Genomic DNA, 24495 nt, shown 5'->3' with positions numbered 1-24495 from the left:
TGCTTAACATCTGCGATTTGATCACTATATTTACTCAATAAAGTATTAGATTTTGTACTTTTTCAGTTTAGTTTTTATTTTATAATTTGGAAATATATCCTCGATCTCAATAAAGTTATTTGACACGTTACTGCCCGAAATCCAAGAAACGTTATAATCCTGTCATAGTGATTAAAATACACAATGCTGCTTTTGTGTATTCTGAAATAAATTTGTTCGTTAGAGTGCTAGTTGTAAAACACTTGTACTTTATATATATAAAATAAAACAGTACTGATTGTGCGTGGCGTTTTATATATAATAAAACAAACTACTTGCATAGCCTTTCATAATTTTTATTTTATCGTTTTCGTAATTTCTTGATTACTTTTCAAAATGAATTAATAAATAAAAGTAAAAATTTATATATAATGTGTACTAGCTTTCTTTAAAATTCTAAAATGTAAGTACAAATAGATAAATTACACATACAATATATTTACAATGGCGTATTTCCTGTAAAGTAATTATTGTCACATTTTATATACATAAAAATAGTGATAAAACATTATTTTAAGGAAACTTCAGTACTTCTAGCTTTAATTGTCGATTTAGTTTTAATATGCTCGCCCTCGCAGCCGTGGGGGTGTATAATGTGACGGTCAATCCTACTTTCGTTGGTAAAAGAGTAGCCTAAGAGTTGGCGGTGGGTGGTGATGACTAGCTGCTTCACTCTAGTCTTACACTGCTAAATTAGGGACGGCTAGCACAGATAGCCCTCGAGTAGCTTTGTGCGAAATTCCAAAACAAACAAACACTGTCAGTGGGGTCCATACTTCATATAATTTCGAGACATTTTTTTATGTATCTCAATGTTAGAACATTCAAGTTGTTGTACTGGCCAGACCATTTTACAAAAAACCACTCATATTCTAAGTAAAATACATAAAGGAACTTAAAAGCAAATATTAGAATTAATTGTAATATTGATGATATTTTTGTTAAATTTTCTTTATGTTAATAATATACATGTTAATTGACTGGTTAATAATTGCCAATATTTATAATTATAGTTTCTAGTTTTGTCCAATATCTTTATACAGGTGTGTTGTTCGAATCTTCCGACAAGGACATTGCCCGTTTGGATTATTTTAAGCGTCATTTGGGTGACTGCGCTGTCAGAATCTGTAGAAGGTACATTAAAAGAGACTGAAAGACAGAAAAGGGATGAAACAACTTTCAGTTTTAGCGATTGTAAGCAGTTATCGATATTTTTCATAATTTCAAATATGTTTTAATATAAGCATACAAATAAATGAAAGAATAGAGCATCAAAATTACATATGTTTTATACTATAAATTATTAAAATAAGCCCTATTAAAATATACATGTCTGTCCCAAACTATTTCATAATATGTAGGTTTTATTCTTCAGAGGAGAATGCACCTTAAAGGTCAATGTACTTAATAACTTTGGACTACACATGCACAAGGGTGAATTACATAACCTAGCTATAAAAGTAAGAAAAGTGGACGAGCAACACGAAAAGTGGGGATTTTTTTTATTGTGTGACTCGAGTTAATTAAATAAACTGCTGGAAGGATAAGGGCTCTATCTATGGCTTAAAATACTCAAACCTGTGATTTGGTAGTGGACAAAAGAGTCAAAGTCTAGGAACGATGTTATAATTACTTTTCCTAAATAAATGATCATGTATAATAAATAATAAATAGAGTAATGTTTATCTTAGCGGTAAATATTAATCAAATTAATTAAAACATAATTTATTTTAATGTCTTTATAACTATCGCTGATTATCAGTAATATTATGTTTCTTCTTAATAATTATAAAACTAATTATATAATAAAATGTTATATAATTCTATGCGGCCCATCATAGCCAGGTGGTTAAGGCACTCGACTCGTAATCCAAGGTTCGCAGGTTCGAATCTCCGTCACACCAAACATACTTGCCCTTTTAGCCCTGGGAGCATCATAATGTGACTGTCAATCGCACTATTCTGTGGTAAAAGAGTAGCCCAAGAGTTGGCGGTGGGTGGTTATGACTAGTTGCCTTCCCTCTAGTCTTACACTGTCAAATTAGGGACGGTTAGTGCAGATAGCCCTCTTGTAGATTTGCGTGAAATTCGTAAACAAAGAAACCATTCTGTGCACAGCAGAATCGAACCCCAGATTTTAACGTTTTAAGTGCACAAATGCTTAACTGTTGGGTTTCTACTTGAACTGATTTCCTGAAAGAGTAAATTAGATAGGTCCGCTAGGAGACTCGATAAAATAATTTTTTATAAGTTACGCTCGATAACATTATTTAACCCCTACTCCCCAGTGACTAAAAGGTAAGTCTTAAAAGACTTATAAGGGTAAAAATTGCGTTTCAGTTCCCACAATTAGCAGAGCACAAACATTGGAAATTGAATAGTTTTGTGTTTGCCATCCAAGTAAACGAACGAACGCCATTATTTAAACATAAAATACTTTTATATTAAAGCACTTCTGTTATGTATTTATTGTAAAATTTTTAATAATTTAGGTTTCTGTTAACATCAATACCACTGATAGCGGTAACAAGTTGACTTTCAAACTTTGTTATTATGTGAATCATTCAAGCAAAATAACAAGAAAAAGATAATATTTTAATGATAGCCGAAAAGGTTGAAATGTTTCTTTGTTTGTAATTCTACAAAGAAACATTTCTTTATTACATTTATTATTATTATAGAGCCAGGCTACAAGTGTTAACGTGTCAAATTATTTTATATAATTTAGTGTTTAGCAGGTCACGTTTGTTTGATGGGCTGCTTGGCAGAGGACGTGGCAATAAGGGAAATAGATATCAACATCGAGATATTCCATGTGTTTCCGACCACGGGGAATTAGGATCTTGTCAATCGATAAAAAAATGTCTGGAACAAGGTGGAAAAGTGAGCGGAAACTGTCGAGGTTCCTCTTCAGTATCCAATAAAATAAAGTGTTGTACTTGTAAGCAATTTCCTGTGTTTTTCTTCATTATAAAAGTTAGTAAGCTATAGACTGATAAATATATTTAGGAATTCATATTTAAATAAATGTTATGCATTTGAATCTAACAATTTACCTTAAATTCCTTAATCATAATTTTGCTAAAGCTTAACTTAAATATTGTGTTTTTTCTACCCTTTTGTGCTAAGCCTATAACTCGCCGAGTTGAAATTTTTCTGTGACACAAGGGCTAGGCTTATAACATATTATTTCGAAAGATGAATTGCAACTTAATCTTAAAAAATGAAATATATTATCATGATTACATAGCAAGAAATTATGCTCAACTCTATATCCCATGGTGCTTCGTCTTTATATAAATTTATTTTTAGAATAGAGCCGCATTAGACTATCCACGAGGAATTAAAGCTTGAAATCTGGTGTTGCAAGTTCTTAAAGTTAAGACTTACCGCTGTCCCGCTTAAGTGATAAAAAAATGAAGTAATAAACATACAAGTAAACTTGATAAATATCCTACTATTAATAGCATAACTTAAGACAAAATGTTGACAGTTTATTATAACATGTAAACTATTGTAGATCACTATGACATGGGTGTGCTATTCTCTCACTCTACTTTCTCTTCTTATACATCTGCCTTATTAAGGACATGTTTGTTCTTATCAGGAATTTATTTACACCAATGTAAATAAAATAGGTTGCTCTTTGTCATTATACTCAATAACGTAGAGATTTAGAACTAGGTTTTATTTTTACTAGCAGCATGTTATTTTCTCCTCTTTATCCCTTTCAGTTTATTCGTTCTGCCTCACACCTTTCATTTTGGTTGAACTCCATTCTTTCATAGTTCTTTCTCAGAAACCAGGCCGAACACATCTTAAATAACGTGAAAGTCTCGTAATCTTTATAATTACTGAGAAAGAAGATAAGTGCTTACTACAATAATTTTATAATGACTAGGAATAACTGTTGTGGTCTTTAATCCCTTAGGGACTGAAGAAAAGCTAGCCGCTCTTTCACTTCTATCAACTCCAACTGATATTTCTTACAACTAACTTTGCAACATAATTCTCCCTTTTCCTGAATACATCAGTGTTGGTTGTATTCAATTTCGGCTGTTTCTTTGTAATCTCAGTATTATTTCAGGTTCACAAATTCCAGCGTATCATCACACTTTTCTTGTTTCACCACTCATATACGCTGATAATATATTTACATATATCACCTTGCCGTCCATGGTCTGTCTAGATATTTTACACACTTTATATTCTTATACATAAATCACGTAATACTTTAAAACTTCACAGTCTTTTATCTATACACTCGTGCGTAATTAATTAGGAAATTCCCTCCTTTTCTGCTTTACTTTTCATTAAGTTTACACATTATTACTCTTCTATTAATTTGTGTTACACCAGTTTTAAACTACAACAGGATGGATCTTAAGTCCCTTATCTACATTCAATAAAAGGTTTTATCACAGCGAGGTCATAGGATTATCTTAATAACTAAAGTGTGAGGACTCTGCATTTTGATAACTACTGACTAGTATATAGTTTAGGAATTAATTCTTCAAAAAATATTTACATGCTTTGCTTGCTCAAAAGAATGTTAAAAGAATTTTCTGATCAGTTTTATTACTATTAGTACGTATATAAGTCACCACACACATATATAAGTATCTGGTGCGACTCTAGTGTCCCATGGATTAAGTATATTTACATGATTCGTAGGTCACAGTACTTCTCTATTCCCTACATCTACCTCTGATGGCATTTCACCAACACGCTTAATTATATGGAAAGAAGATATCTATTAAACTGTTTGGGTACTGAGTCCAGTATCATAATTAACCGATTCACCTTAAGTTCTCATTTTCTAGCATTCTTATTATGCTGAAGCTTTTGTTTAGTTGTTCATTCTCACTCAGCTTTAGCCATGAACTTCTGCCCATTTTCTAACCTTCGCTTCAAACCCATCACATGCGCTAACACATTTCCTGACTTGGTTTTGCCGCCGAATCAACTTTTTAAAAATAAGTCGAATGGATGCTTAACATCTTTACAACATATTAACTCAAATAATAAAACTCCTGTTGTTTCTTGATGAACTTCGTAATATGTAAAAAAAACCATAAAAAAGTATCATATCTCAGTAAACAGGATTTTCTGTGCAATTACTTTTAACGTCGTCTTTGTTTTCCATTTGCTTTCTCACACATTTTATTTATTTAGAGCCAACTAGTACCAGTGAGTTTCATTCATGATTCTGTAGCCTTCATTAATTCTGACATTATTTTCTATTGAATAATAAATATATAAATTTAATGAAAAGTCTTCAGAAAACCCGACTTGTGAAAATATCACCATCACTTTCGAGCTGTTTTCTCTTTTTCACTAGAGTCTAGTGCTACTGCTTCTAATTTCTAGTGTCAGAATCAATCATTGCTAACATGCTGAACAACTGTTTACATAAGTCACTATATCACCAAACAAAACCTGTCATTGGTGGTTTTAGTGATTCTAGCTGTAATTTTAGCTATGTCTAAGTGTCCAACTGACAAATATTTCATCATGCTCTAAGTCTAACACTATTTATCTACACTTCTTTCCGCCAGTAATAATGCTTTGCCCGAGTTTAGGAACTTCCGGTTCCTTTACCATGGATTTTTCCAAAATTTCTCCAAACATTATCTAAGCTCTCATCTTTTAATGACATTAATTTATTTGTTCTTGATCAATAATCTTTACTCTAACAGCAGTTAAAGATTCGTCAATATTTGTCTCATTTATTTGATGATTTATTTATTCGCTAATTCCTACCTCTGTTTCAGAGTTTCCTCTAAGCTCATTCGTTATCTGTCTAGTTTGGTTGTGTTACCTTACCACTGCTACTGAACCTGACAGCTGTTACTAAATATCAATCCGCTAATGTTCCTGTCTCACGTATAATTTGGAACACGACAGTTTCTATTATATTACCAAGCAGAACCTTGTGGGAAATTATCCCAGAAGTATTTCATCTTCAAAATCTCGACCTTCAATGTTACTTTACCAAGTAATACAGCATACTAAACCTCTGCTGCTGTGGTGCTAGACCCTATTAAATTTAACGTATGATCGCCCTTTGGTAACCTTTCTCTCTCTAGAGTTTTCTAATTACTAGTAGGTCTTCACTCATTCATAACAGGCCCGTTTATTTTCACATCTTATAAATATTACTTGAAGTTTTCTCTCTGTTTTCACACAACATTCTCCATTCTTTTTGTACTTTTCTTATTCTGCCTACAGAATGTAGCTATATGCCCGATTTTATCAAATACATTTTGGTAGTGGTTTGTAACTTCTCTTTTTATTTACAACGTCACTCTACCAAAACGTTCTCCATATATTACAGTGGAAAGCCGATCTAGTTTTATTTGCTTGTGATAAGTAGTTCTACTAGCTTGATTTTTACCTACTTTTAAACCACTATGTTTCCTGGTTACAACGTATATATATCCACTAATACCACTGTCTCACGTGTATTTGCTGGCTCCCTATCTTCTACTCATATTACTAAGCGTATTGATAATTTGGTCAAACTTTACTCTGGAGCATTAAATCTACAATACAGTACACCTAGATCCTTCTATCCATTTAACTAGCATTCTTTTTCTTTAAATATATCATTTGCTGTTTATTCTAAAGCTCCAAGCTTCTTGTGATACGTATCCGAAATTAAATAATAGATCTCTAACGTATCTGTTTTCATTACATCTTACTTTATTTCGTCTGCACTATCAATCTTGTTGTATGTTGTAAGTAATTTCCTCATCATATTCTGTGGCTGTTATTCCTGTGCTCTCACTATTTTATGAAAATCACAAAAACTAAGTCTCCATCACTTTAAAAAGTCTAGTCAACTATACTTGGGTGCTTATATCATTTATGCCAGTCATAACACCAAACTTTCCCTGCCTTCCATTCATTAATTCAAATTCTCTCTGCCTAAGCCCTCTAGCTCTAACTATTTTTCTTACCTTCTATTGTCAAGCATTTTATTTCTAATTGTATCTTAACAAGATATAAATCGTTACATTAATAACCTTTGCAAATACTACTCACAGTTACCATAACTTCACTGAGCTCAAGTTTAGAAAAATCACTTCTTGTGATTTCTCCCTCAGTTGAAACTTCATGTATCTCTTTTTTTCTCAGATAACGACTACATGCTCTATCTAATTCTACACATTTATTCACAAACTGACTTTTTGTTAGCGATTTTCATTTTTCATCCATTATAGAAAGAATTTTCTACTCTTAAACAATTAAGCACATAATTATAACTAACAATAGCAGGATTAACTCATTCATCACTAAAAGCAAACTTGGCAAGATAAAAATAAAAAGGAAGCTTACAGTATTTTCCAACTTTTCTGCCTCATCAAGCTGATTTTCGTTCTGGGTTTTCTTGATATGGTTCCAGCTTCAAACTGTTTTTACATTGTTTCTTTTTGATTCCCAATAAACTGATCAATCCCACCTTTACTAGTACTTGTTGTAACTCACTTTTACACTATTTTCTTATGATCGTGCTATTCTAACACTTCGATTTCCGTCCTTATTCATCTACGTTATTTAGATTGTAATTATTCCTATCAGGAATTGACCTAAACCAATGTAAGCATAAAAAATTGCTACTTATTACCATAATTACTAATACATAAACTTAGAATTGAGTTTTGTTTCTTATTGGTATCACATGACTTTCTTCCTTCACCTTTTCAATTTATTCGTTTTCTCTCACATATTCTAATATATCTTTTTTTGTTGGACTTTTCTCTTTTATATTACTTTCTCAAAACCCAGGCAGAACACTTCTGTTTTTCTTATATCGGATTACTAAGTTTCATAGTCATAGAGGTCTCGTAAGATCCACAGTCTTTGTACAAGAAAGGTGACCACTCATTCCAATAATTTTCTCATGACTTAGAGTGCTGTAATCTTCAAATTCTTTAAGGGTTGATAAAAAGCCGCTTTCTGAGCTTCATCAACTCCCACCGATGCTCCTTACTTCATAAAAAAGGCAATTGTTACAACTACTTTTTAAAATAAATAGAAAGATAATTTTTTATTGAAAACAATGAACGTTGCTGTTAGACGGGAACAACTGGGACTGTTTTTCTACAGTTTATTGTTCCATATTTTACATTAACTTTGGCTTCCAGTGTTTTTTAAGAATTTCTTTATGAGTATTGTAATTCATTATTAATAGTGATAATTCTTCTTCAACAAAACATTACATAAAGAGTGACTGGTCGTAATTCAAATTAAAAAAAAAAGATAAAATATTTTTCATTAGCTATTATTTATAAAGCCAATTGTTATTAATTTTTATAGGAACATATTACAATAAACCTCTTGTTAATATTGAAACAATGCAAACAAGCAAAATACTTACATTATCTTTTTATCATAAATTATGATATTAACTATAGTATTTTGGAAACATTGTTGTGCTTAAGTTAAAAGTAATTTCCTTACATTTTATAATATTTAGCAGTATTCATTTTTTTATATATACAACTTGTTTATTATAAACCTACTTTAGCGAAAATGCCTATATTATTTATTGTGTTTTTAGTTTCAAGTAAAACTCGTTTAAGAACATGAAATAAAAGAACGAATACGATACAACTGGCCTGCTTTTTATTTAAATTCGAGGTCTTCCTTCTACGATATTAGCGTGAGAAATTACTTCTATGAAAATTTTTCTTTTATAGTCACTGCTACGTGTGATGACATCATTAAAGAGAATGCTACAGTTTTCCGGAATCCAGAATTTCCTCAAGGTCATACAGAGTCAGGATCGTGCCAAGTCAGTGTGGCTGTTAAACCTGGAATTTGTCAGCTTAGGCTAGATTTCTTCCACTTCTCTCTTGCTCCCCCTGCCCGTTTTGGACCCTTTCGAGGAAAATGTGTCCATGATACTTTTACAGTGTCCACTGGAATTGGCGAACTATCTTTTCCAACACTCTGTGGAGAAAATTCCGATCAGCATGGTAACAGATTATACTCTATTTTAGTAACTTTTTAAATATTTTGAAATTTTTATTAATTTCAGCTTTTACTATCTATGGGAAGGAATCACACAATTGCAATTATGATACATTATACGCTGTGTAAAAGATACTGTTTACAGAATATGGTAGGAAAATGCATTAAAAATTTTCATAATATAACTTTACTCATTTTACTAATTCTTTTGGTTACTACACTGTTTAAAATTGTGTTTTTACCCATTTTTTTCTAATTTCTATATGAAATTAATTTTATATACAATATATTTTTAGTGAAACATGTTCCAAAAGTCACCTTGCCTTACTTATAGAGAAAATCCTAACTTAAATCTAGTACGTAAGTGTAGAAATATCCAACCAAGGCGAATCAGAAGCCACAACAGAACTGTGTTGAAATAGATCAGTATCCTTCCTTTTCTATCTTACAATTGTTGGAGAACAGTTAGCAATGAGTTTAAGAATTTTGAACTTTTAGTAAAGCTCACTCAGTATAAAAAGATGTAAGTTGTACTACCATAAAAACTATGTTTTTTCATTATGATTTGTTCAAAAGTAACCAATAGTTCTTCCTTATTTTACTCGAAACTTTACACATTATTTCTTTCATCTTTCGGTGATTTTGTTTTTGTGTATAACACTTTTTTTTCTATTTTCAGTGTTTGTTGACACGTCCCAGGCTGATGAAGCCTTTATAAGCTTCCACTTTGGAAAGCAAGATTTTTCTCGTAAATGGGCTATACAGGTTTTGCAAATTCCTTGTCAAGCACCCGAGGCAGGTATGACAAAACACATATAAAGTATCTTTATCTTTACGACATTCAATAATAGTACACCTGGTATGGCTAGGTGGTTAAGACTCTCGATTCGTAATCGGAGAGTTCGAGTCTCCGTCACACCAAATTATTTCCTCTTTAGCCGTGAGAGCATTATAATGTGACGGTCATTTCCCTTATGCGTTGGTAACAGAGTAATTCACGAGTTGGCGGTGGGTGGTTATGACTAGTTGTCTTCCCTCCAGTTTTACATTGTTAAATTAGATACGGCTAGTGCAGATAGCCCTCATGTAGATGTGCGCGAAATTCGAAAACAAACCATTCTGTGCACAGCAGAGAATTAATTAAAACATAATTTATTTTAATGTCTTTATAACTATCGTTGATTATCAGTAATATTATGTTTCTTCTTAATAATTATAAAAACTAATTATATAACAAAATGCAAATGATTTTGTATTTCCATACGATTTATACTTAAATTAGTATTGCTATTTTAATACTTGTTGCTGTTGTTTCTACTGTATAAAGCTGAACAGAGGGCTATTTCCATTCTGTGCGGCCCATAATGGCCAGGTGGTTAAGGTACTCGACTCGCAATCCAAGGATCACGGGTTCGAATTCCCGTCACACCAAACATGTTTGCCCTTTCAGCCGTGGGAGCTTTATAATGTCGCAGTCAATCCTACTATTCGTTGGTAAAAGTGTTGACGGTGGGTGGTTGTGAATAGCTGCCTTCCCTCTAGTCTTACACTGCTAAATTAAGGACGGCTATCACAGATAGCCCTCGAGTAGCTTTGCGCGAAATTCAAAACAAACAAACAGTGATCCTGAAAATTGTTTTCGATGAGTATATATAGATGTAATGTCTTAGAGACAAGTGGTCTTTTGTAGTAGTTTAGTAAGTAATTCTTTTATCTATTTTGGTATTTACTAAATAATTTACACCTCATATTATATATATATTTCATTGTTTTGGAAAAAAAAAACATCCTCAATATGCAGTTATCTCTCCATGTATAATCGTACTGTCTGTTATATGTCCATGTAACTACTTTGCAGGATGTGGATAGATATTTACCAGCCGTTGTTACTTGTTCTAACAGTAACACTCTAGTTCAGTTATGAATGTATTAAAGCTTCAAAGTGTTACCTTGATGGTTACATCAACATGTGTTGGTCATTAGCGCAATTGAAGACATCAGGTTCTCTCTGTATATTCAAACCTTACACTCAAGCGTGCTGAAAATAATAGTAACCGAATAAGTCAGTGATTTTATCAAATTAAATACTTAACTCTAAATACATTAAATAATATTTTAAGGATTCTTGATAAGTTGGTGAAACCCTTCGATTAAAAATCAAAAGATCTTTATATAGTAGTTGCAGATAATCTAAAAGTGGCTTAGCAGACATATTAGGTGCTTATGAAGTTAGAGATCGCGTTTAGGTCTCAGCAGACAGAGAGCTGATTGCTTTGAGTTAAAACACAAACGTATTTTAATACAAATGCATTGATTGATTTTTATAATTGCCTGTTCATCTCATATCATCGACTGAGTAAATAAAGTGTAATATTTTATCTAATTTGTGTATGCCTTTGTAATCGTTCATAAGTTTTTATAAAACCATTTCATGAGATCAAAACCTTAATGAAATTGATGAGTAACAACTAATAGCTTCTCATTTATGTTTGGTTGAATTAGATCAAATTTGTTATAAGTATAGAAAATAAAGGAAACATGATAGCAAAACCTAATCAACTTCAACTTAATTTATACGGACTTTTATATGATCCTTGCCACGCATCTCTATTCATGTTGGAATCATGAATTAAGATGAAAACTCGTCAAATTTTGAGAAATAATAATCATTTTACATGTATTTCGTCATTTATAATAAACTCATATGTGCTTCTCTTTTTTTTTAGCGCCTCCTGGCTGTCTACAGTATTACACTGGCGCAACCAATGTAATCAAAAGCTTTAATTTCAATGAAAATCCCAGTGGAGTGCATTTCTTGAATAACATTTTTTACAGTATCTGTATTCGTCGCGAATTAGGTAGATGCTCTATAACAGTAAGTACCCCAATTATATATACATGTGTCATAATTTCAACAATTATTTTTACGCAATGCTGTAGCCTTTCTGTACTGTTGTATGGTTATGGTTGGAATATTGTTTTTATTACGTTAAACTGATAAGATAAAGGGCAAAATTATATGTACATATATATATTCTAACAACAATATTTGTATGAAATTTAATGTAATGTAATGTAAGTCTGGCGCTCTTTAATAGATACATTTTTGTAACCATGAATGATATCCAAGTCACATTAATGACATATTTTGAAACATAATTAACATTGTTAAATTAAAAATAAAAGAAACAATTTGAATAAGTTCATTTATTTTTATGTGTATTTCATAGCATATTTCAACTTATATTCATTTCTCGTGGTTAGTATCAAGCAGAAGGTCGCAATGGTTTCAACATAGGCCCGGGTCACAAGGCAAGGGTAGGATCGCAGTGTTGTAGACAGGCTTACTTGTTTATTCCTACAGGATCTGTGGGAAGCAGGGCTTTAGGAAATATTGGAGACAGGTTTTGTGGACGAGGGCTATCGAGAACAGGTTTTGTTACAGGTAACATCAATTTTTATATCTTCATCAGTGCGATTTTTAATTCAAAATAGGCTTAAAAGAGCAAATTTATAAATATTTTATATTAACTTATATCCATTAACGTTGTTACATTGTTATGGAATAGGTATTAAAATTAAAATTATGCCACAAATATGGAACCGCTTCACCCAAATAATCCACCTAAATTTCTACAGAATTTCCAACTTGCACACTTTTATTTAATAACAGAGGCCTGCGGTGGTTTTATTGTCTTTTACATGTTGTATAATAATTCCTCTACGTTGAATCTGAAATTAATATCCATTTTTGTCTATCGCGTTCTGATTTTTCATAAAACGTCATAACGCATTACATAAAAGAAAGACCACAACACGTAATTTTGAGACCAGAAAACGTAAATTTCACAAAACAAATCAGTATGAATGAAGATACATAACGTTTGACATCAACGTTCCTCACTTTTCTTCAGGTTTTTTGTATTTTGTTAATAAAAAAATAATAAAAATGTTCATTGTGGTAAACGAAATAATAATTTGATCTGAATAAGTTTATTTTATCTCTTTCCGATTTGTTATAAAGAAATCCCTACGTGATTAAAAAATAATATTATTTTCAAAATCTAAGTAACCGAATTACGTCAGGGTTCGTTATTAAAACCAGAACAACTTCTATGAAATTTAAATTCGCAAGTCTGTGTAATTAGTCATTCCGCCAAGCTAACTAGACTAAATGTGACAATTAGCTATCAAGAACCTAACGTTATCTAAATTTTCCATAATGTAGTCTCTGTGAACGAGAATTTAACTTTTAACATAGTTTAATATTTATTAATATGTTTATTTGTTTTGACTTTTCGCAAAGCTACAAAAGGCTATCTGCGCTAGTCGTCCTTAATTTAGCAGTGTAACACTAGAAGGAAGGCAGGTGGTCATCACTACCCACCACCAACTCTTCAGTTACTCTTTACCAAGGACAGATGATTCTTTTAAACAAATGAACAATAAGATATGCCTATATTTTATTGGTTAAATAACAAACCTTAACAAACTCTACACGGTACAGTTATAACCTTTTTTGTCGCTATAGTTGTAAAGATGAACAGACAAAATTTCTTCAACACAAACAATTTACATAAAGACACACTGTAAAATTTACACCTTGACGATCAGGTTAGAGAACGCCAAAAATCCTTTCCAAGTCCATAAGCATATGAATAAAACAAACAATTTTTTTCTGAAGAGAATGTCACAGTACTAAAACATGCGTCTGTTTTAGTATATGCACAGAATAAATAATCTATTTTATTAAAAGACATAATAAGTGTAAAACTTGTATAACTCACTTTATAATGATCACACAAATGATTGAAACATTGCACGTATTCTAAATATTAATCTTACCTAAACTGTAAATTATAATATCAGTAAGTGAACTCAAAACGAAAATGTTAATTCTAATATGTTTGTATTTAGAGCTCTATTCATTGCTTGATATAACCATCAGGCTTGGAAACCTATAGTCTGATGAAGAAATGAAGTTAAGCTAACATTAGCATTCCCTCTACTAGAGTGTATGTTTGATGAGAAAAGGAATTTAAAAGTATTATTTGCACTCTTAGCCAATATATATTGTTTCTACTAAATACTTTACACTTGCTTAATTTTCGATTTTTATTTCAGCAAAAATCTCGCCCTTTCTCTTGGCATTTGTGAGTTCTGATCTATTAGTAGGAGAAGGCGGTGTTGGTCCTTTACGTTATGGCGTCTATGATAGATATGTTTCTGGACGCAACCTAAAAGATTTCCCAACAAATAATAATAGATCTGGAAATCCTATTGAATTGGAAAGGCAAACAAAAGCCAGAGCAATGGCATGGGAAAACCAGCATTACACAGATTTTGATTATTCAGCCGAAGAAAGTTTTGAAAATGCAGATGAAGACCTAGCATACAGTTTGCTAGAAAAACAGTTGTCTCTTGTTGATAACCATACTACACTAAACGAGTTGATAGAATCCAGAGTGAATGTATTCGTAAATGACTTTACAGATGACCAAAATGGAATTGAAAGTTATGACTATAATTATTTTCTACATGAAGAAGACTCTACAAGATATTACAATGATTTTGATTATTATAACACAGAAGGAGAGACTGTGGATTATTACGATGATTATCTTGACGAAGAAGACCCTGATTCTCAAATTACTGAACTTCAAATTGAAGATGAATCTCTTTTATTACTTTACGACAAAGCAGATGAAAAGTTTGAGTGCTTAGGATCATGTAGCAGTGCCTGTGATGGCAAATGTGAAGAAGATTGTGAAGGTGAGAAAACAGATGACAAGTGTAACAACTGTCGTATCATCTGTGACTCCAAATGTCAGACAAACTGTAAGAACAAAGTTAAAAACTACTTTGATGACATCTTGCTTTTAAAATCCAACGAAAAGTTTAAATGTAATTACGACTGCTATGACGACTGCACTGACGATTGCATAAAAGACTGTAGAAGGAAAGTGGTATGCTCCAGAGACAGAAGTGATAAGGGAAGAGGCAATGGAGAAAGTAGAGAAATAAAAGGACATCATTGTAAGTCTCAAATAAATGAATGCAAAGAGAAAAACAGCAAATGTAAAAATAAATGTCGGGGAAAATGTAACAAAAGATGTAAACATGATGATAAACCGTTAAACAAAAGGAATTGCAAGAATAAATGTACATGGCTATGCAGTGGCCGTTGTGACAGATTTTGTCGTCGTCTTCCGAACGGGTTTCGTCGTGGACTGTGTAGGAGAAACTGCAAACGTCACTGCTGGAGAGAATGCCCTAGTATCTGTAACCCAAAGAAGAACTTTGGTTGTGATTGCGACTGCGAAGCGAAACAAAGTAACCCATGCAAAAGGATATGTCGCTTAAATCTGATACGTAGACGATGGAGAGCAAGTGGGTTCCAGCTTCGTTACACACAAAACCCTTGCTAGTATTTGTTTCTAAAACGACAACTGACCGTAGTACTGGGTATGTTATTACAGGAATTATTAACACGGTCTCACAAATAACAACAAACGACCAATCTAGAAAGCAGAAAATTATCTGTGTCCATATTTTATTATTTACGTGTTTGTTTTGACAGTTATTTATTTTACTGTTTTTGAACATTATGAAAAAATCATTAAAATCATGTCCGTTTTCTAATTATATGTATCATATGAAGAATATATAAATTACGAATATTTATATTTTAATATGAATAACATATGAATAAACACGCCCTAAAGCTAGAATTTATGTATAAAATGATGCAAGCTAAGTATTTTAAAGTTATTAATCAATAGAAAACATGACTTCAGAATGAAGATCGGGTATTATTAATTTGAATTTTTGTTTTTCAGCTTGATTATTTTAACAATAATAACACTTACTTTTGTAGAAATATTATTATATCTTTAATAAACAGTTTTACATCTTGCTTGACTTTTCTTTTATATATTTTTATCAAATGCATAATTTTTTAATTTTTTTCCCTATTGTTTTGAACGACGTATTCTATTTTTCTTAATTTTAACTTTTTGTTGCAAGTGGTATTTGCTAAAATTTACAGTTTACTAACAGTAACGAACACTGCACTGTTTACTGCGAAGTTATTAAAGCTGTTGGCCGGTATGCTCGCCCTTTCAGCCGTGAGGGCGTTGTAATGTGACGGTCAATCCCACTATTCGTTGGTAAAAAAGTAGTCCAAGAGTTGGCGGTGGGTGGTGATGACTAGCTAACTTCCCTATAGTCTTACACTGCTAAATTAGGGATGACTAGCGCAAATAGCCCTCGTGTACCTTTGCTCGAAATTTAAAAACAAACAAACAATTAAAGCTGTTTTTTGTTAAACACAAAACTATACAATCAACTATTTGTGTTGTTTCCTCTACAGGTATCGAATTCTGTTTTTTAGCGCCAGACTTACCAGTGGCGGGAAACAATTATTAAAATATCCTGCCCAATGTATATTAAACAATATTGCATCGTGTCATGAAACAGGTAGAAGTATATTAAATATGGAGACTCTTTAGACTTGGTTACTAGCAAGTCAATAGATAATTCAGTATAAGCTCAGATTTCTTCTGAAACTTCTGTTAACCCCATATATTGAGTTCCAAGACATCACTACCTTAGTTTCAAAAAAAGTCAAAATTTAGCTACATAAAATAGAATTTTAATATGCAATATTACGTTATGTACTATAATTTATCCTGGATGAGAATTCAGTTTATTATGTTGCATATTACAATTTCAAATAAACTGAAACTGAGCTGAATTAATATTTGGAAAGTTAATTGAATGTTAATATCTATGAAATTTATGATATTTACCAACAAGATTCATATACACAATTTTCTTTCTTAACACAAGTATATTTTAATATACAAACAATATAATTTTTGATAACGGTTATCACAAAAAATGATTTATATACAAATGTTTTACAAAATTACAAACAATGTTGAATCTTTTATCTGATTTGGAACTTTCTTGGTATCTTTTTGAGGGTTCACAACGACCAAATTATTTCTGAGTTGAAATAGGTACAATCGACTTAACAGGGAGCTAGCTAGTTCTTCGCTGATCACAGGTTCTCTAAATTCTTCTTTCTGTAAAGTTAAATTTTGTTTTGTTTGTTATTAAGCACAAACCTACACGTTACAGGTATGGAAATTAGGTTTCTAGCAATGTAAGTTCACAGACATGCCGCTGTGCCATTCAGAGGCGTTATTAGTGATAGGTTCAGTAATATCTTGGTCTTATTAAGTGTTACCTTATCGAAAGTTATCCTCCCTTTAGGGAAACCACAGAGTAGCAAGCTTTGTCGCCTGCAACACAAAACATACTTTGTGACAATAATTTGAAATCGGGTTTCAAATTTTGATTAAGCTGAAAAACGTAAACTGTTCATAGATCCAAAAAGCACGACAACCATATATAAATTTAAAACAACAACAACAACAACTGAAACCAAAAAAATCTAGGAAAATTTATTGATATAGTTTGTTTGAAGTTAAGCACAAAGCTGGAGACTTATTAAATATATCATTATTGGCAGTACGGGAGATGCTTTTATCAGCTCCATCAGTCTGTTATTGTGGAATCAGTATGTCTAACTAAACACCTCTTCCTACAGTAGTGAATAAGAATGTATGATCACAAATAGGTTAATTATAATGATCAGTTATATAAAGTAATCATATAAGATACTGACTAAAACTTTTCATGCAATAAATCAAATCATGAAAGCTAAAAACTATAATGATTTGTGTCTACTAAATATTCAGCTAGGGGTAAATGCCCTTAACATTCTATAAAACATTATTATTTACAGATTTGTATTTGCCTTAATGATATTCATATTTGTGGCATTTAGTTGATATGAAAATGGAGATAATTGTAATGGAAAGTACAGAGTTAAAGTGCTAATGTCCATAACTGTAATGGGGAGTACAGATTTAAAGTACGAATACCCATACTATCTAGCGTCTTGAGAATATATTTATATTTAACATTACTGAGCTCATTTTACTTGTTCATTTCATTTTCTTCCTCTTCCACAAAATAGGGAAGGAAATTGTACAATCATTTGTTAATGTTATAAATAAAATAACAATCAACCTATCTTAGCTTTGTTCTTGTTGTCGTGTATGAAATAAACGTGCCTCATATTTTATTTTTCACGACGTTTCCTTGAAATATCCAATTTGTTAGAAATAGTACTACTTTCGTTTCTGGCAAACGGATTGTGTATATTTCTATAGATTTAGAGGTAAGTAATGCTTAAAAACCATTTAAGTATTGTTTATGGCTGCTACTTTAAACATTTTATATCAAATAAAAGTTACACTGTAAAGTTATAATATTTTGTATGTTTTCCATATTTGAATAGAAAAGTAAGCCTTTTAATCTGTTGTATATAACCCGGCTGTCTGAAATTATTCTACTTTTGTTTAGAGGCGTCTATTCACACTTGAAATAAGATCAGGACTTCCACAGAATTATCTGAATAAGACGATTTAATATATTAAGTGGATATGTGTTTGTCTAACAAGCAACTAAAGTTTTATCACGTTTTTGCTCATCGACTATACTTGGCAAACATGAAAGTGCTGACTAACTTTGGTTCAAATAAACGGTCTAGAACTATCCAGAGTACAATCATTAGATTTAATCATGTATTCTTTATCTTTATTTTGTCCTTAATGGCATAGCGATATGTCTGCGAGGAATCGGCTTTCGATAACAGTGGTGGGCAGATCACAGATATCCCATTGTGTAGCTTTGTGCTTAATTACAAACAAACAAATAAATCTTTATCGTAATTGGAATGTTACGAAGAAAAAATAATATGAGTTAAACATTTCTCTTGTGTAGAAAATAGAATGAATCTCTTATTTTGAAACATCCTATGTTGTCATAAAGAGTTGAAGCCTACTTACGATGTTTTAAAACATAACGATAAATTTTTGAAAATATTTACATGAAATAATTTTAGGTGCATTTCTTTTCAATGGTGCAACAAATATAGGTTAAAATTTTACTCTTTTATTTCATCGGGTTAAAAATGTATTCTTTTTAGTTCTTTATTTTTCAGTGTATAAGATGCACTTTTTTTCCAAAAAAAGGGGCTCAAAACTCCCCTGCGTAGTATACACCGAAGGTAAAAAATTTTATGCCACTTTAGGCATACCATGCCTTGTACAGCAAAGACTAGAAACTAGCGCGAACAACTTTTACACTTCCCTGGGCTTGTTTTCTTCTTCTCATAGGCTAAGTAAAATGTATTATTATGGGAAACGACTGAAGAACAATGTTCCGTTAGGGGTACCTTTCTTTAACTTACATTAGACATTGTACTAACAGTACTAGAGTCATATCCATAAATAACATAAAAAATATATAAGTTTGGAAACTGATAGTAAATGTGAGCACAGAACTCTATACGGGAGAACTAACGCTAGTTTAAAATATGAAGAGAGTGTACACACCAAGATGGCTGCCGGGCGAGAGTGAACTTTCAGAACTTGTTTTCAGTGAATTCAGTGATGCAAAAGATTTTTAAAGTTTTCATAATGAATGAACAATGTTTTGTTGTAATTGTATGAAACAACCATATTTTATTTTATTATGGACTCTACTTGTGAAGTATTCTAAAGAATAATAAAAGATTATACTAATGTTGAACAAATGAATAAATGATAACTGTGAAAACTATTTTTTACCTGAAGATAACCTTGAAAATACAGTAATTTTATACCAAAGTGTATTTCTTAAATGCTGGTTGTTTTTATTGCGTTCGTAGGTCTGGTCTAACAGTTCACGATGCGTGTATCAGTCCCATTTCAGAATGATAATTATCTAAACGCTTTTGACCGTTCATTATCGTTAGGCGTTTAGAAAACAGGTTCCTGGAATATAAAATTATAGATCGTCTTTGAATATCAGGTTAAAATACTATATTAAATTGATTTCAAGCACTGGCATATTTTCATTAAATTTGTCAGGCCTGGCATGGCCAAGCGCGTAAGGCGTGCGACTCGTAATCCGAGGGTCGCGGGTTCGAGCCTGCGTCGCGTTAAACATGCTTGCCCTCCCAGCCGTGTCAATCCCACTATTCGTTGGTAAAAGAGTAGCCCAAGAGTTGGCGGTGGGTGGTGATGACTAGCTGCCTTCCCTCTAGTCTTACACTGCTAAATTAGGGACGGCTAACGCAGATAGTTCTCGAGTAGCTTTGCGCGAAATTAAAAAACAAACAATGTCCTTTAACACTTTAATTTTAAATGTAAAACACAAATAGCTAAAAATTATTGTAAGGAAAACTATGAAATTAATATTTCGTTAAATCATTTAAGATAAAGGATATTTTGCCTGAAGTGGTTAACATAAGCTTAAGGATTACCGAGCCTGTTTTGATTGATAGCCCTCGAGTAGCTTTGTGCGAAATTCCGAAACAAACAAATTAAATTTGTCAAATATCTTACGCACGGTATGCCTAATAACCTCTGAATTTTATAATGCTAGAAAGTGGATTTCAATATACACAGCAAAGGTAGCCCGTTCTGTAAACGTACAAGTTTGCGCTTTACAATAAACAATAACAAAAACAACCGATATAAGCAATTGACATCACACAATTGACTTTCGCGTAGTTTTAAAACATTCGATGCACGTTAGCGCTAAAACAAACACGATGGGCTTTGAATTTTCCGACCCCGGAAATAAACGCTAAACGCCTGTAAATTTTCTTCTGACCCACCAGGAAATGCATTGCTGAGGATACCACGAGAATAAATTCAATTTCCGAACTCTTAACGAGAAATGCATGATTGCACAGGAATTCAGTCTAAGGATCTGCCAACAAGATAAATAAATTTGAGTATGTGTCTGGTTAGAAAAGCTTTGCCTAAAGGGTTTCTTTCAAATTCTCCTTGTTACCGTTGACATTACTGTTGAAGTCTCAAAAATCCTAATGTACTTGGATCAGTTTCAACATAAAGATAATCAATAATCTCATATTTAAAATGCTCAACCAGATCTATATTACGTTTTTCAAAAAAAATTGTAAATATATCGTTGCAGATCACTTAAATTTAAAAAAGAAAGAATAATCAACTCAAAAGTTATATTTCAGTACTTTGGTTTGGCTTCAAAAAAATACCAGAATCAAAATACTCTTCACCATAACACGAATATTTTTTTAATAGTCGTAATTACAAATAGGTGAACGTGATTGCGCTCTGATTCTTCCGGTAACTCAACACTAAGAGTAATAAGTTTACCACTCCCAGAAGTAACGTGTTTTGGTAATTTCGTCAATAATAATATCAGATCAAAGTAACTTTATGATAACCAAGATTGTTTAATCCTTGATTACGTTTAAAATCTTAACAAATATAACGTTATTTACTTTAACTTCAATAAACTGTCTTCAATGTATATAAGATTAGACATCTTACATTAATTTAAAGTGTACCTTTCAACACAAAAGCTAAAACCCTATGGGAAAGGTACCTAAACATGAAGGGGTTTAAAAGAGTAGGGTTTTAGAGCTACTAAACTTGGCATGACAATACATGTTTTTGGACACTTCGGGACCTTAAAGCCTTGTATGTGATTTTGCTCAACTAATTCTTCCGACGTATATGTAAAAACGGCTGGTTTGGGTTGAGAAAATTTTTTATGTAGACGACCGAATAACGTTTCGACCTTCTTCGGTCGTCGTCAGGTTCACAAAGAAATAAAGAGGTAACTGACTGATAGCTGACCACATGTTTGAAGGGGGTTGTGTAACTGAGTGTAGGAATGTAGAGGGCGTGTTTAGATGTTTGATTATATTTATTAATATAGGTTTTAAGGTGTTCCTTTGCATTGGTTTATTTTGGGTTTTAGTTGTTGCATAAGTAAGGCTTCTTTAATTTTGCGTTTGTTTATGTTTGTTTCTTTATTTATAATTTGGGTGTTTTCTATGGTTATGTTGTGTTTATTTGATTTGCAGTGTTTGAAAACGTGTGAAGATGACTTTTTGTGTTTTTTTAATCTGGTTTCAATTTTTCTACTTGTTTCTCCAATATAGAAGTCGTGGCAGTTATCACATTGTATTTTATAAATAATGTTGGTGTTGTGTTTGTCAGTGTAGTTTTTACATAGTATAGACCTTAGTTTTGTGCCTTCTTTTTTAATAAATTTGGTATTAACTGGAATGCCACATTTTGTTACTAGTTTTTGCCAAATGTTGGTTATTTTTCTGCTAATGTCGAGAATATATGGTATGCAACAGTATAAGGTTTCGTGAATTTTTAATTCGTGGGGTATATTTACTTTTGTTAGTTGATTTTGCTTTTTTTCTAGGTGTGTGCGTATAATGTTTTCTACGGTTTGTGGAGGAAACTTGTTAATGTTGATGAAGTATTCTTTTATTTTGTCTAATTCGTAGTTAATTTTATTTGGCGAGCATAGTTTTTGGCTGTGATTATTTGATTTCTTAGTATGTTGAGTTTTTGTTTTGTTTCATGTGCTGAGTCCCAAAGGACTCAGAGTTGTTGGCATCAGTATACCAACTATACTGGAATGTATAGTCCAGTATGGGTGATTTTTCGGTGGATTTCTGTTGTGTATCGGTTCTTGTAATTTTGAGGTTAAGAAATGATATTTGATTACTTTCGTCTTGTTTACATGTGAAGTTAATGTTGGGATGTATAGAGTTAATGTGACTGAAAAAATTAAGTGTGTGTTCTGTAGATGTGAATCCCGCAACCGTGTCATCTACATATCTGTACCAGTATAGTGGTGGATGTAATGCTGTGTTAATTGCTTGTGTTTCAACTTGTGTCATAAACATATTAGCTAGAACTGGTGATACTGGGTTGTCCATGCTTAGGCCATTTGTTTGTATAAAGGTTGTTGAACATGAAGTTTGTTTTCATCGTGGTGAATTCTATGAGGGTTGCATGTGGTCAGCTATCGGTCAGTTACCTCTTTCTTTCTTTGTGAACCTGACAATGACCGAAGAAGGTCGAAACGTTGTTCGCTCCTCTACATAAAAAAAAAATTCTCAACCCAAACCAGCCGTTTTTACATATATATTTTTCTCTACAAGTGGGTTTTCTCGTCATCACTGATAACTCTTCCGACAGTTTAGAAGCTATTTAATATGACATATCCTCTACGAAGGGGACTTATTGGAGTTAAAACACTCTCAAAAAGTAACTCAACATGATATAGGTCAAAATAAAGTTAGATCTTTCTTCGTCAGAGGTAAACTTGAACGTTAGTTTTCTATATATATACATATATATTTGTGTGTGTATGTATTGTATGTGACATATGTAATAAGTTTCAAGTGGTATGTTGTAGTGTGAACTATTATGTTATTAATGTAATGTCTACATATTGTACGGGCCTATTATTTCTCTTTTTAACTGTAAGTTTCTGATTTAGTGGCGCAAGAGTTGTTAGGGGTGGGACAATATTTTTAATTTGCCTTTGATACTTAATGTCTAGATTGCATAATCACATTTTAATGTTTTTTCATCAGCATAGTTGTTTATTATGGTAGAATTCGTGTAACATTGCTTGTCACAAGAACAAGTTAGTTGATAAACTGCGTTTGATATATTAATTAATATAATACAATCTTTATATATTAAGAAGTAGTACAGGCATAATTCAGATTTAAAAATGCCTCTCAATTGTGCATGTTAATATATTCTAAAAAAGTATGGTACATAATTTTTGTTGTCACACACGGTATATCCACTAATATATCACAACCTTATAAAACGTAAACGTTTAGGGACTTCATACGCTAATGGTAGTTAAGGTTTTTTTTGTTCAGTTTTCATCATTTGATCAAATAAGTCAAGCTCCCCTCCCCTAGTGTCACAGCGGCATGTCTGCCGACTTAAACCTTTAGAAAAGAAACTGGGTTTCAATGCCCATGGTGGGTAGAGCACAGGTAACCGTTGTGTGGTTTTGTGGTTGACAACAAAAGCATCAGTCACTTAAATATGTAAGAATTTTTTTATTAGAATTTCTTTATGTTGACAAACTCTTTATGTAAAAATAGATACAGGGGCTTGAGATTCTGTATGCGCGATGAACATGATTGTAACTATGTATGATAATGAGAATTTGTTCCAGGTTTTTTTTTTTGGTTTCCTTTATTCACACACACACATATAATTGAAGTTATAGCTTGAACCCTGAGTTAACATCGTAAAATACTGGCTCAGGATATGGTGCTTACGATACAAATTTTATTCAAACAAAAGTATTGCTAAAGATCTGCGAGTGTTTTATGTTAATCTTCACATTTAAAGTTAATTTCATAATGAAATAATGTATCCAAAGTTGTAAATTTATTATCTTGTTAGCATTCAGTTGGATATTTAATATTATTATGCTTGATATTTAAATACTTTAAAAACTGAGAAACGTGTGTCACACTTTACAGTTTGAAATAGCATGCAATTTTAATTTTACTTAAGTTAATTG

At 32.1% G+C, this 24495-nt stretch overlaps 1 protein-coding gene across 1 annotated transcript in view; it reads left to right on the top strand.

Annotated features, from left to right (window-relative positions):
• The window catches only part of LOC143227399 (uncharacterized), a 28531-nt gene extending 12597 nt beyond the window's left edge, over window positions 1-15934 (top strand). The window contains exons 3-7 of the mRNA XM_076458851.1: window positions 8628-9023; window positions 9698-9817; window positions 11745-11893; window positions 12283-12463; window positions 14143-15934. Of these exons, the coding sequence (XP_076314966.1) occupies window positions 8628-9023; window positions 9698-9817; window positions 11745-11893; window positions 12283-12463; window positions 14143-15446 (2150 nt within the window). The 3' untranslated portion in view covers window positions 15447-15934. The remainder of the gene's footprint in view (window positions 1-8627; window positions 9024-9697; window positions 9818-11744; window positions 11894-12282; window positions 12464-14142) is intronic.
• The last annotated feature ends 8561 nt before the right edge of the window (window positions 15935-24495 follow it).

Source organism: Tachypleus tridentatus, chromosome 9 (assembly GCF_004210375.1).
Source record: "Tachypleus tridentatus isolate NWPU-2018 chromosome 9, ASM421037v1, whole genome shotgun sequence".
NCBI lineage: Eukaryota > Metazoa > Arthropoda > Merostomata > Xiphosura > Limulidae > Tachypleus > Tachypleus tridentatus.
This window is presented reverse-complemented; position numbering and strand designations above follow the sequence as displayed.